The 14,948-nt window shown below is 47.4% G+C and overlaps 2 protein-coding genes and 1 non-coding gene across 4 annotated transcripts; all 3 read left to right on the forward strand.

Moving 5' to 3' along the window:
* Window positions 1–3,076: 3,076 nt before the first annotated feature.
* Window positions 3,077–4,756, forward strand: LOC127342510 (uncharacterized). 2 transcript variants are annotated; one of them, XM_051368473.2, is made up of 3 exons: window positions 3,077–3,582; window positions 3,616–4,070; window positions 4,167–4,756. In XM_051368473.2, the coding sequence occupies exons 1-3, from the start codon at window positions 3,205–3,207 to the stop codon at window positions 4,594–4,596; spliced, it is 1,263 nt and encodes a 420-aa protein (XP_051224433.1). In that variant the 5' UTR covers window positions 3,077–3,204; the 3' UTR covers window positions 4,597–4,756. The 2 variants fall into 2 exon arrangements, with proteins under 2 accessions (XP_051224433.1, XP_051224432.1); XM_051368472.2 differs by having other exon boundaries at window positions 3,077–4,070.
* An 802-nt stretch (window positions 4,757–5,558) lies between these two features.
* On the forward strand, window positions 5,559–6,085 carry LOC139837583 (uncharacterized). The gene has a single exon (XM_071826963.1). The coding sequence runs from the start codon at window positions 5,563–5,565 to the stop codon at window positions 5,923–5,925; it is 363 nt and encodes a 120-aa protein (XP_071683064.1). The 5' UTR covers window positions 5,559–5,562; the 3' UTR covers window positions 5,926–6,085.
* Window positions 6,086–10,933: 4,848 nt separating this feature from the next.
* Window positions 10,934–12,130, forward strand: LOC127342511 (uncharacterized). The gene has a single exon (XR_011755423.1). It is a non-coding gene; the product is annotated as an uncharacterized protein (transcript).
* The last annotated feature ends 2,818 nt before the right edge of the window (window positions 12,131–14,948 follow it).

A 14,948-nucleotide genomic window follows, 5' to 3' on the forward strand; every position in this document is an offset into this window, starting at 1 on the left:
GTGTACTTTTTTCCTTTATGCGCTCAGGTAAGCTTCATATGACAGGCGAAAGTCAGCGGCGATGGGGTACGGACGGTATGGAAATCAACTTGGTCATCGTCATGGAAGAACCTCTGACTAGAAATCGAAAGAAAGGAAGGCATCGAAATATGCAGATAGTCTAGAGAAAAGAAAAAAAATAACCAGGCCTGAGTACCTTTCTATCCGAGGAAAACAACAACATCATCACCGTGACTGGCGGAACAACGGCGACGCGGCAACATCGACTATAAGATGCATTACCATGTCCTTTATGTAGGAGACGTCAAGAAGTGTCTCCTGGTGTAAGGAATTGACGTGGTGACCGCCGAGGGTGGCATGATCTTGCGAGGAACTCATATTTGGGGCTGATCTTGGTATGGTATGAACGAGTCATATAGATATCCTCTCAGGAAAGTTTGAGATAGAAAGTGGAGGAGGAAGGCATGGTACACACGTAGGACATCTCGTTTCACAGTGATATGGAATGAGGAGGGAGATCTGTGGGTGTATACCAACGGATGGTATTTAGTTCATGACGCCCGGTTACGGAAATTAAGTCCGTTAAATCTTTACTATTAGTTTTGGATCGGTGGTGTCCGTGCGTGAGAAAACCAATCGTACGTCAAAAAAATCGGTAAGCAGTCTCCCTCCGATCGATCCCGCAGGAAAAAAACCAGAGGACTAAAAAAACCAGCAACCACGAAAAGCAGTTCTGATCGGTCCATCGGCCAGCTTTCTATCTGAACCGAAACAATCTAATATATATGTTCGGCCTGCCCTGGTTAGCCTCTGTTGCATCGACCCAGGAGAGAGGATCGATGAAGTAGATCTCCAGCCCCAGACAGCTCTCGGTGGCACACGTCGGAGAAACGGCCGGGGGCGTAGAGGCGAGGATGGCTGCCTCCCGCCGGCAGTTTCCGGAGACTGCGTCCGCCTCGAGCGCTTAGTGTCCAACTGCCAGAAATTGTTGGAGGACTGCATGGCCACGGTGCAACGATTATGTGTCTTGGCATGCAATCTGACCCGTTCTCTGTGGCTTTGGTTTGGTGTGCGTGTGTTCATGTGGTGTCCCAGGTGATCGTAATAGGAGTGGTGAGGTGAATTGTAGTGTCTCTGCCATAGGGCTCTGTAATTCTATTATGCTAGCTGTGTTATAAATTGTTTCCCTGAAACATCGTTGCATTGCGTTGGAGGACGCCGCCGCCGCGCCGAAGGCTATGCCTTGTCTTGGGGGAGGCCGCATCAGCGCTCCAACCCCGGAGCAGAAGCCGTAGTCCCCGCGTCGCCCTCGTTCTGGGGCCGGCAGCGGCGAGTGATTCAACGTGGAGGACAGGTCTGACCGTCTGGGTCCTTGCCTTCTTTCCTTTATTGGCGGCGGCAAACGAGCAGGCAGGAGCCATTGTCAGCGTGCGGCGGTACATGCGGAGTGAGAGCGGCGGCGGCATGTATGAGCCAAGGTCACGTGAAAAGTGTTGAGGCAGGGGACGAGCATGCGGAGAAGACTCCTTTGTAAACTATTTACATACCTACATATCATATTTTAAAATCTGATATATTTTCTCAATGAACTTATGCAAATTCATGTTCATAATGTTATAGTGTTTCTTTTTAAATCAATAGATACAAATAACAAAACTACTTGACTTATTCATGTCATTTAGACTGTAGCCGCATTCAACACACTGAGTTCATCGTATGGTGAAATATTTGGTAGGCTTTGCCTTCCAAAATAGAAGGACTTTATTTAGGTTCACGAGGTTGTTTTCAAATTATTCCAGTTGTTTTGGATAGGGACATGGAGTTGGATCATTTATATATGCTACTTCTGTTTTGATGAATAATCGCACGCGTATTTTAAGATGAAAATTGATAAAAAAAAATTTACAATAAAATCATGATTATATTGTACGTAGTTAGCATAGTTGTAATCGCATTGAAAAACATTTTCTAATAATGCTAATTTTATACCTACAATGTGTTTGGTCAAGAAAAACATGAAAAAAGACGATGACCCTTCGGTCGGTACTGATCGGCCAAATGGGCCATTAAAATCCGGTCCAAGAGAGAAGTGAAGGAAAAAAAACATAGAGCAGGAGGAGGCTAGGGTGGGCTAGTTCGGGTGGTTGCCCAGACCAGTCGGTCCTGTTGGTCCGGTTCTCTTTTTTTTCTTTTGATTATTTGCTTTTTCTTATTTTTTTCATAATTTTTGTATTAGGCCTTCAAATTTATTCAAACATATTTCTAAAGACTTGTAAAACGAAAAATAGTGTTCTAGAACATTAAGGAACCTATTTATTTTTCATAGTGAAAATAAAATAATACTTTAGCCTATATGACTACTTGTGCATTAATATTTCAAAATAAGGTTTGAGGATTTTGTTTTCACAAATAAAAATCTAGCAAGGATTTGAAAATCCTGAAAGTCAAAATATGTTTTATTTGAAATTATTTTGAAACCAAAAGTCTTTAAAAACACTATTTTGAAAATTACTTTTAATAAATAACTTAAAAAACTTTTAATTTCTTGTAAATTTTAAATCAAGACAAACAAACAAGCACATATTTTATTTTTATTTCACATTTCAAAATTTGAAATTTTTGGGGATGTGACATCTACCATCATCCACCCATAAAACCTCATCCATAATTCACCGGGCAGGGGTAAAGTATTGGTGATTAAGCAATACACTAAGATTTAGGAAAAAATGAGAGTAAGTTAGAACTAAACTCACTTGAGACTTCAATACCAAACATATTTTAAAAATATAAGTGGAGATTTGAAATTTGGTGAGGATTGTCCCTGCTATGTCCATGAAACTCTAGTGTCAAACAAAACTTAACCGAGTTCGAGTTCGTAAGCTTATCCCTTTTGGCACATGTCGGCATGTATCCAACCTCGAGCACCACGCTGCCGTGCGCGCGTACGTGTCCGCTCCTCTCACACGCGTCGTGCTCTGCGGCTCTCGCGGGTCACCGGCCGCCACCGCTCTCGCGCCCGCGCCCTTCCAGATATCTCTCGCCAGTCGCCGCTCGCCACCGTATTAAGCTCTGTCGTCGGGCGCTTCTCTCTCGCACTGTCGCACAGCCAAACACCTCTGACCGAGCGTAGCATCGATCTTCTTCTCACGGTCACGCACCACCACCAGCACTACAACACCATCAAGATCACCTAGCCAGGCAGCCATGGCGTCCGAGCAGAGTCGCCGCGAGGAGCGCGCGCAGTCCGCGGCGCAGAAGGCAGCCGATGAGCTCGCCGCAGCCAGGCGGGACATGCACGAGCCCAGCAGCCCTGGACGGCGGACCGGCATCTTCGGCAGCGTGCAGGAGAGCGCGCGCTCCCTGCTGGGCGCCGTCCGCGACACCTTCTCCGGCAGCGCCCGGGACACACCCACGGCCTACGACAGCCACTCAGCCGGCGTCACGGACACCGCCGGGGAAAAACTTGGACAGTACGGCGGCTACGCCTCCCAGAAGGCCGAGGAAGGGAAGGAGAGCGCGAGCGATATGACGGAGGCCGCCAAGAGGAAGGCCGCGGAGACCAAGGACGCGGCGGCTGAGAAGGCGAAGGAGACCAAGGACGCGGCGGCTGAGAAGGCGAAGGAGACCAAGGATGCGGCGGCCGAGAGGGCGAAGGAGATGGCGGACGCCGCAGCGCAGACCAAGGACGCGGCGGTGGACAAGACAAAGGAGACGGCAGAGGCCGCCGCTAGGAAGACCATGGAGACGAAGGATGCGGCGGCGGAGAAGACGAAGGAGACGGCGAAGGAGACCAAGGACGCGGCGGCTGACAAGGCGCGTGGTGCGGCGGAGATGGTGACTGACAAGGCGGGTGGCGCCAAGGACATGGCGTGGGAGACGGCAGAGCAAGCCAAGGAGTACATGGTGGACAAGAAGGAGAGCGCCCGGCAAGCGCTCGCAGGCGACGCCAAGGAAGGGAAGGGCGAGACGAACGAGTCAGCGTGGCAGCAGGGCCAGGAGGTGCGGCGTCGTGCGGCGGAGAAAGCCCAGGAGGAGCAGCTGCGCACGCACCAGCCGTCCGAAGAGGAGAGGTAATTGAGTTGCCATTGCTGCCAGCGGGCGCTGCGGGTCAGGATGCCATGCCTTTAACTTGTGCTGAATTAATGTGCGATTCGTTGAATTTGTAGGTCGAAGTCGGCCACAGAGAACATCTTCGGGGCGGCGCAGGGGTTGACGCAGGCGTTCAAGGAGAAGATGACGATGCCGACGGACGTGATAGAGCAGAAGCTGGCCGAGGCGCGCGGCGGCGGCGATGGCACGAAGGGAATGCCGACGGCCGCGGGGAGGGGTGATGCACACGACGAGGACGACGTGATGACGCGCGTGAAGGCGGCGGACCAGATGACCGGGACGGGGTTCAACGACGTGGGGAAGATGGGCGAGGAGGGCACGGGCATGAAGGCGGCGCTGAGAGCCGACGACGAGGAGGAGGACGTGATGCTGCGGGTGAAGGCGGCGGATCAGATGACAGGGCAGATGTTCAACGACGTCGGCTTGATGGGCGAGGAGGGCACCGGGTGGGCGCCGGCGAGGCGCGCCGCGCGGAGGGACGCCTGAGAGGGAGAAGAAGTGAGCGTCTCGTGCCATACTTTGTGTGCCGCCGTGTCGCGCGTCATTCCATCTGTTAGCTGAGAACGTGCGTGTGCGTGCGTCCTGTAAATTTCCCAACACTTCTGTCAGGGAGGAAATAAATTATGCTGGGCAACTTCGTTCGACATACTGCTGTGGCCACTCGATAACGCGTCTATGCAGTCCTTCAAATTACACGTCCGAAATATGAGCAAAAATTTGGGGAAGCACGTTGACACTGTTGCATAACTTTTTTTTTCGATAAAGAATGCTTTATTACTTCAAAAAGCAATTACATCCAGCCTCTGCGTTTTGTTGTCTCAAGTTCAAAAGGATAAATAATAAAAACTAGGCGCATAACCAGGATGCACACAGCCGTTTTGTTGTCTCAAGTTCAAAAGGATAAATAATAAAAACTAGGCGAGATACATACCGGAACGATGAATCATATAATGCCTAAAGTGTAGGTGGGGCATCTATCCGTAGACTATGCTGCCATCTATGTAAGGAAAAAGTATCCCTCGCTGTAGCCTCCAACCGTGTACAGACCTCCGTACATAGCTGTCGGTTCTCCACTCGCTGGTAACCATGAACGGAGAATACATGTACATCTGTAGATGACCTGCAACAAAGAACAATTTTTATCATTAAAGATCTTGTCATTTCTACATAGCCAAAGCGTCCAGATAACTGCTAGCGCCCCCACCCTAAGAAGCAACTTAAACCTTGAATCTATACCATGAAGCCAATTGCCAAAGACATTGGCGACACTAGTCGGAGGATACAAGGTAGGCGCTACTTGGATGACAGACCATATAGATCTCGCGACCTGGCACTGGAAGAATAAGTGTTTGATTGTTTCGTCCTGATGACAAAAAACACACCGTGTACTTCCATGCCAATTCCGCTTAACAAGATTGTCTTTGGTGAGAATAACCCCACGACAAAGAGAAAATGACGATGCCAACGGACGTGATCGAGCAGAAGCTGGCCGAGGCGCGCGGCGGCGGCGGTGGCACGAAGGGAATGCCGACGGCCGCGGGGAGGGGTGATGCACACGACGAGGACGATGTGATGACGCGCGTGAAGGCGGCGGACCAGATGACCGGGACGGGGTTCAACGACGTGGGGAAGATGGGCGAGGAGGGCACGGGCATGAAGGCGGCGCTGAGAGCCAACGACGAGGAGGAGGACGTGATGCTGCGGGTGAAGGCGGCGGATCAGATGACAGGGCAGATGTTCAACGACGTCGGCTTGATGGGCGAGGAGGGCACCGGGTGGGCGCCGGCGAGGCGCGCCGCACGGAAGGACGCCTGAGTGGGAGAAGAAGTGAGCGTCTCGTGCCATACTTTGTGTGCCGTGTCGCTCGCGCGTCATTCCATCTGTTAGCTGAGAACGTGCGTGTGCGTGCGTCCTGTAAATTTCCCAACACTTCTGTTACGAAGGAATAAATTATGCTGGGCAACTTCGTTCGACATACTGCTGTGGCCACTCGATAACGCGTCTATGCAGCCCTTCAAATTACACGTCTGAAATATGAGCAAAAATTTGGGGGAAGCACGTTGACACTGTTGGATAACTATCTTTTGTTCAAATTCATTTTTTAAAATTTAACCGACTTTATAGAAAAATAACAGCATACATGACATTAAGTTTATACAACATTTCAAGACGAATCCAGTGACGCATGAGAGTAGCTCTTTATTTCAAACATTTGAACGTCATAGTTTCTAAAGAAATCTGAAAAAATACAAGTGCATATTTATGAACGATGTTGATGATATTTTCCCTTTATAAACTTACATGTGCACTTACATTTGAACATCATAGTCCTTAAAAAATCTGGAAATATAGAAGTGCATATTTATGAACGATGTTGCTGCTACTTTTCCTTTATAAAGTTACAAGGACACATGGTTGAAGAAGAGAGCATTTAAGAGCATCTCCACCAGTCCTCTCCATAGGCCTCCCAATAGCACTTTAGGGATCCTAGAGAGAAAGTGTCCACGCCGGCGATCTCGATAAAGCGCCGACCACTTTGAGATCCCAATAAAAGCGCCGGCACATTCGTAGCAATCCCTTCGCAAAAAGAGACGATTGGGAGCGCCGACGTCTAATTTCTGCTGAAAAGTTGCATGTGCCTCACTTGTATGTGACACAACCCTCTAAAGATTCTCCTCTCTCATACTTTCTCTGTCCCCACTTACATGTGCATGCATAGTGCTAGCGTCTCTATTGGACTAATTAGTGTGAGACGCGGTCCCCATAGACTAATTACATGCAGCCCACGCATGTAATTGGTTTGAGGCGCACTCCCCATAGTCTGCTGCCGGCATGCATGCCAGTGCTTTTTTAGGGAGTACCGGTGGACATGCTCTAACGAATCTGGTGAGGAAAACTGAAAACGAAAGGCGAGCTCATGTAGCATTTTATTTTCAAATATTTTGAATTTGTATTTTAATGTTTTAAAAAAATTAAACAAAATCTTAGATGTAGCTAATGATGTGTACTACAAACGTTAAAAACTTGAATGCAAACTATTTAATATTTTAGTTTACACAAAAATAATAATATAAAATAATAATATATAATAAATTTTATAGTGATAGCACATTCTAACACGGAAAATACCCAGTTGCACCAGGTGTTAGTACACCCGGTTTCTCCAAAATTGGAAACAATCCATTAAAAAAATTTAAAAAAATTCAAATAAACATTTGCATATAAATATATTATGTTGATACTTACTTGTGTAAGTTTGTATTAAAAAATACGATTATATGTGGCCTACACGAAAATGATAAAATGTCCAAATAACACTATAATGGCAGAAAGAGGAAATTGCAGTTTCACATTTTTGTGTAGGTCACATATGGTTGTTTTTTTTTTGCCCTAAAATCTGCATAAATAAGTATCAACATAATATCTACGTATGTGCATTTTAAAAAAAATTCTAAAACTTTAAAATAGCATTATTTTTTTTACTTTTATTATAGGGTGCATGTGCACCCCGTTCACATCCTTCCCGTCCATTTTAACAATGGGTGATTTGTTAGTAGCCTAGAACATAAATTAGTTTCTATTAAGTTTTACACGTAGCCTATGGTCCTCTTTTTAGGCTTTATAAAATTTTAAAATAGGGAGCGGTGTTTTGGAACATGGGTCCATATGCTCTCAATATTTTGAAATGCATATTACATACATTTTAAATTTAAAAAATTAAAACTAAAAGTTCGCACGTACATCTTCACGTGCTACGTGCTCACAAAGTCGTTTCATAAAAAACCAACTTATCATGTGACATGTGTAAAAAAGATAAAATTCAGTGCTAAAACTAATGCTTTTCACAAGATAAACTTTTTTCTTTTTTATATAGTCCACAAAAAATATTGGTTTTTCGTGAAACTTGACAAACGCACGTATATTATGAAGATATACATGTAGAATTTTTTGTCCAAATTTTTCGACATTTTAAAATATAATTTTTTAGTAGAGGGAGCATACGCACCCAGGAGCCGAATTGAATTTCCGTTTAAAATATAACTTTTGAATATTAAAAAGTAAAAAAATACATATAGCACGAACTTTATTTGTCCACTCTCATCTGGTGATATAAATTTAACATCGCTCCTACTTTTTCCTAACTAGCATTTATTGGTGGAGTAGAAGTAAACTTGTTCATGTTAGTTGTTAGATTATGTTTATGCTTGTAATACAAGTAGACGGCGGCTAGGGTTTTAGGCTAAGTCGGTTGGGCTTAGGCCTATATATATACCTCTTGTAATCTCCAAAACTAATACAAGTTAAGTTTCATTATAATTCTACATGGTATCAAATTATTACCGATCCTAGGGTATGGCTCCACCTACAGCTGGGCATGGACAGCCCGGCCCAAAAATCTCGTGCCGGGCTTGCACTTTGGGTCGGGCTCGGGCCTGATTTTTGAGCCCGAATGTCAGGCCAGGCTGGGCTCAGGCTTGCATTTTCCGCGATTTAGGTAAGGTTTGGGCCGGGCTTCTTGGGTTGCAGGGGCGGAGGGAGGGGGGGGGGGGGGGGGAGCAGGGGCTAGACCCCTCCCCCCCATGGATTGGCCCCCCTCAATAATCTGTAGCAATGGTCAGTATTAATGTGCAGTATATAAGCAGGCACTAATCATCGTTATTTTTCGGCCATTAGCGAGAGATCGAGCTGCCGGCATGGGCCAAGCCCAGAGAGCACACTGATTTACCGGCGTAACTGGCGCACTACACCCACTAGACCCTATCTTGGACGCACGACTGCACCTAGACAGATATGTGAGGTCTCAGCACTTTCAGTTCTCCTCGATTCAGTTTCGAGATAGGGCATTGCAGTCAGCCGCCGCTCCGACCTGACGCTCTGTTGAGCCATCGACAGAAGATTCCCGTGACGATGTGCCTGCAGGCTGTTTTGCTCTCTCGTCTCCTCCCGCAGGTGCTAATCATTGCAATTCGGGCATCAGGGACGAAGCGATGCCGTGACTCCGCAGCTAATCGATCGCCTGTCTGCGTGACACCACCGTCTAGTGCAGTAAATGCATCAGCCACCACCGGACCAAATTTTCAAGGTATATACGCGAACTATTTCTAATCGTCTTGCCTGATTTGTAATGTCTACGTCTGTTCAGATAATATATGTAGATCTAATTTACTATTTGTTTCAGTTCAGGTATACTTCTGTAGTTTAACAATGATCTGAAAGAAATAGGACATGCTGTTTTTACTAACCCACCTGATTCATTCTCTAGAATTCTCGTTGAAATTTTAGATTCAACTGTTGTAGGTCCGCCCCAATGAAATTGCTATAGCCGCACGCATCATGTAGATTATCACAAATCTAAATTAAACCGAGGTCTTCAAATTAGCACACTGGGTATGCTTGTGTAGCTAAAAAAAACTAAACTTGCAGCATCATTGCCAAAGAAAATGCTGCTATAAATTTATTATATGTGAGGTTTCATATATGAGTATATTATATAGTGTACGAGAGTGCCGTCTCCATCGCCCCCCCCCCCCCATGTCCAAATCCTGGCTCCGCCCCTGTTGGGCTGGGCCGTGCTTTTGCCTGTTCGGGCTCGATTTATAGGCCGGGTCGGGTTTTTTCAGGCTTGACCCGAAACCCATCCCGACCCGATTTTTGCCCAGGTGTAGCTCCACCGCTCACCCCATCGCCGCTACCGCCACGCCGCTTCTTCGAGTGGTGCGCCTCCTTCGCCACCACCAACCCCGCTAGCTTCGTCGTGGCATCTTCTTCCTCGGCCCTCTCTAGACCCAACTATCTTTACCACCGTATACTATGCATATACTATCTCCGATGTCACACCCCTAATCCCAACTACCCTAGATCTTCAAAAGCACAACTACTACCTTTGGCGCCATCTCTTCGAGGTCCATCTCAGCCACTGCAACCTCCTGGATCACGTCGTCGTCACCTCCGTTCCCCGACTCTCGGATCCTCGTTGGGTCAAGGACGACCTCGCAGTCATCCTGTGGATCTACTAGCGGGTGTCCACGAATATATTGAACCCTGTCTTCCGCCACGCCACCAACGCCGCCGCTCTCTGGACGACCCTTCGCTAGCTTTTCGAAGACAATGTCGAAGCACACGAAGCTCCGTAACACAGTCCAGGGTGATTCTCAGGTCGTCGTCTACTGCCAACGGCTTAAGTCCATCGTCGACGAGCTTCGTGAGCTTGGGGACCCTATCAACGACCGGCAACTCATCAAGGTTCTCCTCGTCGGGATCAGCGGTCGCTTAGACAAGCAGGCGTCCTTCATCCCCATGATGCGGCCACCTCCCTCCTTCGACGAGGTCCGCTCCATGTTGCAGTGGGCTGACCACACCATCACCACCAAGGAGCCGCACCCTCAAGCCTCCACGCCCACTGCCCCTTGCAGGGCCTCCACCACCGTTGGTGCAACCTCCCTCCGGCTGGCGCCCGAGTTCAAACTATTGCGGCAAAAACCCAATATACATGCCGCCTTGGCGCCCTCCTCCAGCAGTATGCCGCCACATGCGCCTCCCGCCTCTCTGAATTGGCGTCCTTCCCATGACCCTTGGACAGGTCTCGTTCAGGCATGTCAGGGATTAGTTCAAATTTAATCAAATTTCAAAACTAAAGACCTTAACACTTAATAGTGAGGATGGTTGTACAACTACACATCAGTTGCATCTCCGCGGTGTCTCGTGGACTCGTGGTTGAAGGAAAAGGAACGATCATGAGCAAAACGACACCAAAACAACTTTTGACCGCAACGGAAAGCATTCCAAAGAGACGAGACGTTCAAACTTCAAATAAAGGCTGCCAGCCCCCTGCTCCCCGCCAGCTCTCCCCTCCTCCCTCTCGTCGCGACTTGCGAGCCCAGCCCATCCCAAATGGCGCCTCCCTCCTCTTCATCCGCCCCGCCGCCGCCGCCGTCCTCGTGGGTCATCCTAGGCAGCATCGCGCGCATCTCCGCCGAGGCGGACAGCAGCGACGTCTCCGTCGCGCTCACGGCGCCACCTCGCGTCTCCATCCTCACCGTCTCCCCGCGCGTCTTCCCCGAGCCCGACCACGACACACCACTTCCCGTTCGTCCTCTGCACCGACCCCTCCGGCCTGCTCCTCCTCCAGGCCAACCTGGGCTGCGCCGAGACCCAAGAAACCATCCAGCGCCGCCGCAACCACTCCACCTTCCTCAAGTACTGGACCTCGCGCTACTTCGTCCTCGACGCCACCACCTCCTCCGCCTTCCAGCTCCCCGACCCGGAGCCAGCCTACGCCATCCACCACCAGGCCCAGCTCGGCCTCGCCCTCTCCCCGACCGGCGACGGCCACTACATGGTCGCCGAGTTCCAGCAGATCATCGGCTGCGAGAAAGCCACGCTCCTCTGCTTCTCCTCCCAGCGCGGGGAGTGGTTCGAGAAGAAGGTCGATTACCCGGTCAAGGCCCGCCCGTGGACTGCCATCGGCGTCGTCTCGCACCTCGGGAGGCTCTGGTGGATCGACCTCTCCTGGGGCGTCATCAACTTCGACCCCTTCACCAACAGGCCCGACCTCGGCCTCGTGCCCTTCCCGCCGGGAACGGTGCTCGACTGCAGGGAGGGGTGGGGAGTCACCGACAAGTACCGGTACGTGGGTGTCAGCGCCGGCAAGCTGCGCTTCGTGGACACGTACACTCGCGGCGGAGGCACTCCCAAGGTCGCCGTCTGGACGCTCGCCGATCCTGACTCCACGGAGTGGACGCTGGAGCACGAGGCCACCTTTACTGAGATCTGGGCCGACAAAACCTACAAGGCCACCAGGATGCCCAAGAAGATTCCCGTGCTTGCGCTCATCCACCCCAAGAACCCCCGCGTCGTCTACTTTGTCCTGGACAAGAACATCTTCGGCGTCGACGTGCGCACGCGCAAGGTTGTGGAATGCAAGGTGTATGGCCTAGTTGCGCCGCCGAGCTGCCACATGGCCAGCCGATTCCTTCGCGCTTGGGAGTTGCCGCACCCGCTCCCCTCTGGTAATAATTAATGCCACCCTTCATCGTCTCCCTATGCTTTGAATTTCTCTTCTATCAGTATGCTTGTTCTTGTCTGTGTATCTGATCGTCTGCCAGCCGTATGTCCAATTTCCCACTTTGTTTTGTCCTGTGCGCAATGGCTAGCTCTGTGTGTTCCTTGCAAATATCATGTGATCGCCTTGCAAATATTACAATATGCCACTTCCCTTTGAATGTTCCTTGCCATATGTATCATTAGTTATTCAGTAGTCTTACTGATTGATCGTTTGTTCATTCTGATGGTCGAACATCACATTGCTTTTGTAAGCTGATCGGCCAGCTTGCATTGTTCAATTGAAATACAAGTAATGCCATGTCTTCATGAATATTGTCCTTTCTTGAAATTATGCTGGTTTCTTGCCTCTGGAAAAGCATTCTGTTGTGCCCATATAGCATTTTCATCAGGTAGACTAGTCCCATTCTTTTTCCGAGCCTAATCAGGCATTGCTTCTTTATATAATTAAGGCTATGTGTTCTGTGTTCATCAGTTAGCTTAGATATTTAATTCGTTCATGCATGGCTACATGAGGATGATTTGCGGTTTTAGCTCTGAAACTTTGCTCTCTTGCTGTGTTTGACTTCACTTGGTTGCACAAGTCTCTTGTACATATTGATGCTGAGATACTAGCTTAGTAAGCTTGACTAGTGTCTACAAAACAAACTTCTGCTGTTGATTTTTTCAGGGATCTTTTTTTGCTGTTTTATTGATATAATAGGTGAGAGTGATTAATAATTACATGCAGACTGTACATACTTGACTAGGTGAGAGTGATTACTTATTTTTTCAGGGATCTTTTCGTTGCACAGGTCGCTTGTACATGCATACAAATTGATGCTGACACACTAGTTTAGTAATCTTGACTAGGGATCATAGTTTTGTCTAAATATGAATGTATTTGGACATACTTTAGTTGTCTATCCATCCGTATCTAGGTAAAATTGCGACACTTATTTTAAAACGTAGGGACAAAACAAACTTTTGCTGTTTATTTTTTCAGGGATCTTTTGTTGTTTTATTAATATAAGAGGTGAGAGTCACTACTGATTACATGTAGAGTTGTAGACTGTACATACTTGACTAGGTGAGAGTGATTACTGCTTTTTTAGGGATCTTTTCATTGCACAAGTCTTGTACTCTTGTACATGCATTCAAATTGATGCTGAGAAATCTTGACTAGGGACTGCTAGAGTGCTAGACAAACGTTCGCTGTAGATTTATTTAGGATCTTTCTGTTCATTATTAAAAAGTGAGAGTGATTGCTTGTAAAATCTAAGTCCTCACTCTGCTCCATGTGATAAGATCTTCCTAGTTGTAACAAATTTCATGAGAACCATTTATACTTCACAAATAAATGATTATACACTATTTTCTCGACTGACCGACCACATCTTCAGATTTGCCGAAGCCCCTGGGTGTATTGAGTATTGTCTAATATTGTTTGTCTTTGAAGGAATGAATAAGTGGTGTAAGGGCATCAACGCGGCTGAAAAAGCTAAAGGACGACTATCCCATCCATCGCCAGGGGACTACCACTTGGTGGGAATGACAATGCAGACTTTCATAGGATGAACTGATGGAGGAACATGAAGCAAGTATTTCTGTCTAACTTTTCTTCTTGGGAATCTCGATAAGATCAATCTGTATGATCTTGATCACTACTTTACCAATAGTGCTAATGTTCTTCTGTCAAATTTTCCTTTGATCCAGGTGTAGTGCTCAGTTCAAGTTATGCCGAGTCCTGGTTACCTGCAAGTTTAGGCATCTTCGCGCAAAGTATCTTAAGCTGTCTCTTTTTTTGGTCTATCAGAATCAGATGGGAAATGCTGCTGGAACACTATCGGCTATAAATTCTTAGTTGAACTATCTCGTAATGTTTCTTTTAATGGTTGATTTCAGTACCGGCCGCGGGCCTCTGAATCCAGACATCTTAACTCGATGCTTCACTGAGTTTTGTCAGTGATGTTCCAGTGACACTGTTGAACTCCAAATCTATGCTGCTCTTGTTCAGCGATTGATTGCTGCTCCAATTTCCTGTGTTTCGGTAGTGTTCCATGATTATATGTTGTTGTCTTTGTGGCTGCGTTGGGATTAACTCAAGCAATTCATTCTTTGGCTTGTTCGTTTCGTCACCTATCTTGAATGAGAATAGGAGATGCGCTTCCATGCGTTTTTTCAGTGTTCAGTCGCTGCATGCCACTATCGACGTATAAAAAGATCGGTCATGTTTCGTGCTTGGTTTCTGATCATGTGTATACGGTACTTGCAGAGTATCTGAAATACAGGTTGTCCATTGTCATTTCCTTAACTTTTTACATAGTACTGTACTACATTGTTTACTAGCAGAAGAGATTGAGGAGACTCTCGCGAGGAAGGGAATAATCCACCTTGTTAGGACTTGTCGTGATTCGTGAGCCCGAAGCATGTGGCCACGGCGGCACAGACATCTGGTGCAAAGACTGAAAATTTTGGGCGGCCGGGCTGCACATCAAACGTCGCGCTTGCGAATTGGAAGCCAAAATGATAACGCGCGGAACAAGCATCAGACCATGCAGGGCCCTCTGACTCGCGTTTTTTTTTTTTTGATATACTATCTATTTTTTTCGAAGATACCGTATTATTACCCATAGGCTCTTCATCAAAAAGATGCTCGAATACATTAATTAAGAATGCACACAGTCAAAATAACAAAATAAAAAAATAAAAAAAGATCCGTAGCAGTGATCAAACACTCACAGCAGCGGAGCTCTAACCACCGTCAAAGGAACACCCGAACTAGAATTTCTTTTTTT

This window comes from Lolium perenne, chromosome 3 (genome assembly GCF_019359855.2).
Source record: "Lolium perenne isolate Kyuss_39 chromosome 3, Kyuss_2.0, whole genome shotgun sequence".
In the NCBI taxonomy this organism is placed as follows: Eukaryota; Viridiplantae; Streptophyta; class Magnoliopsida; order Poales; family Poaceae; genus Lolium; species Lolium perenne.

Excerpts from the sequence above, each read along its gene's own strand:
- LOC139837583 (XM_071826963.1), top strand. The coding sequence starts at position 5,563 with ATGACGATGCCAACGGACGTGATCGAGCAGAAGCTGGCCGAGGCGCGC.
- LOC127342510 (XM_051368472.2), top strand. The coding sequence starts at position 3,205 with ATGGCGTCCGAGCAGAGTCGCCGCGAGGAGCGCGCGCAGTCCGCGGCG. Across the intron at positions 4,071-4,166 it reads CAGCCGTCCGAAGAGGAGAG|GTCGAAGTCGGCCACAGAGA; the intron begins GTAATTGAGTTG and ends TTGAATTTGTAG.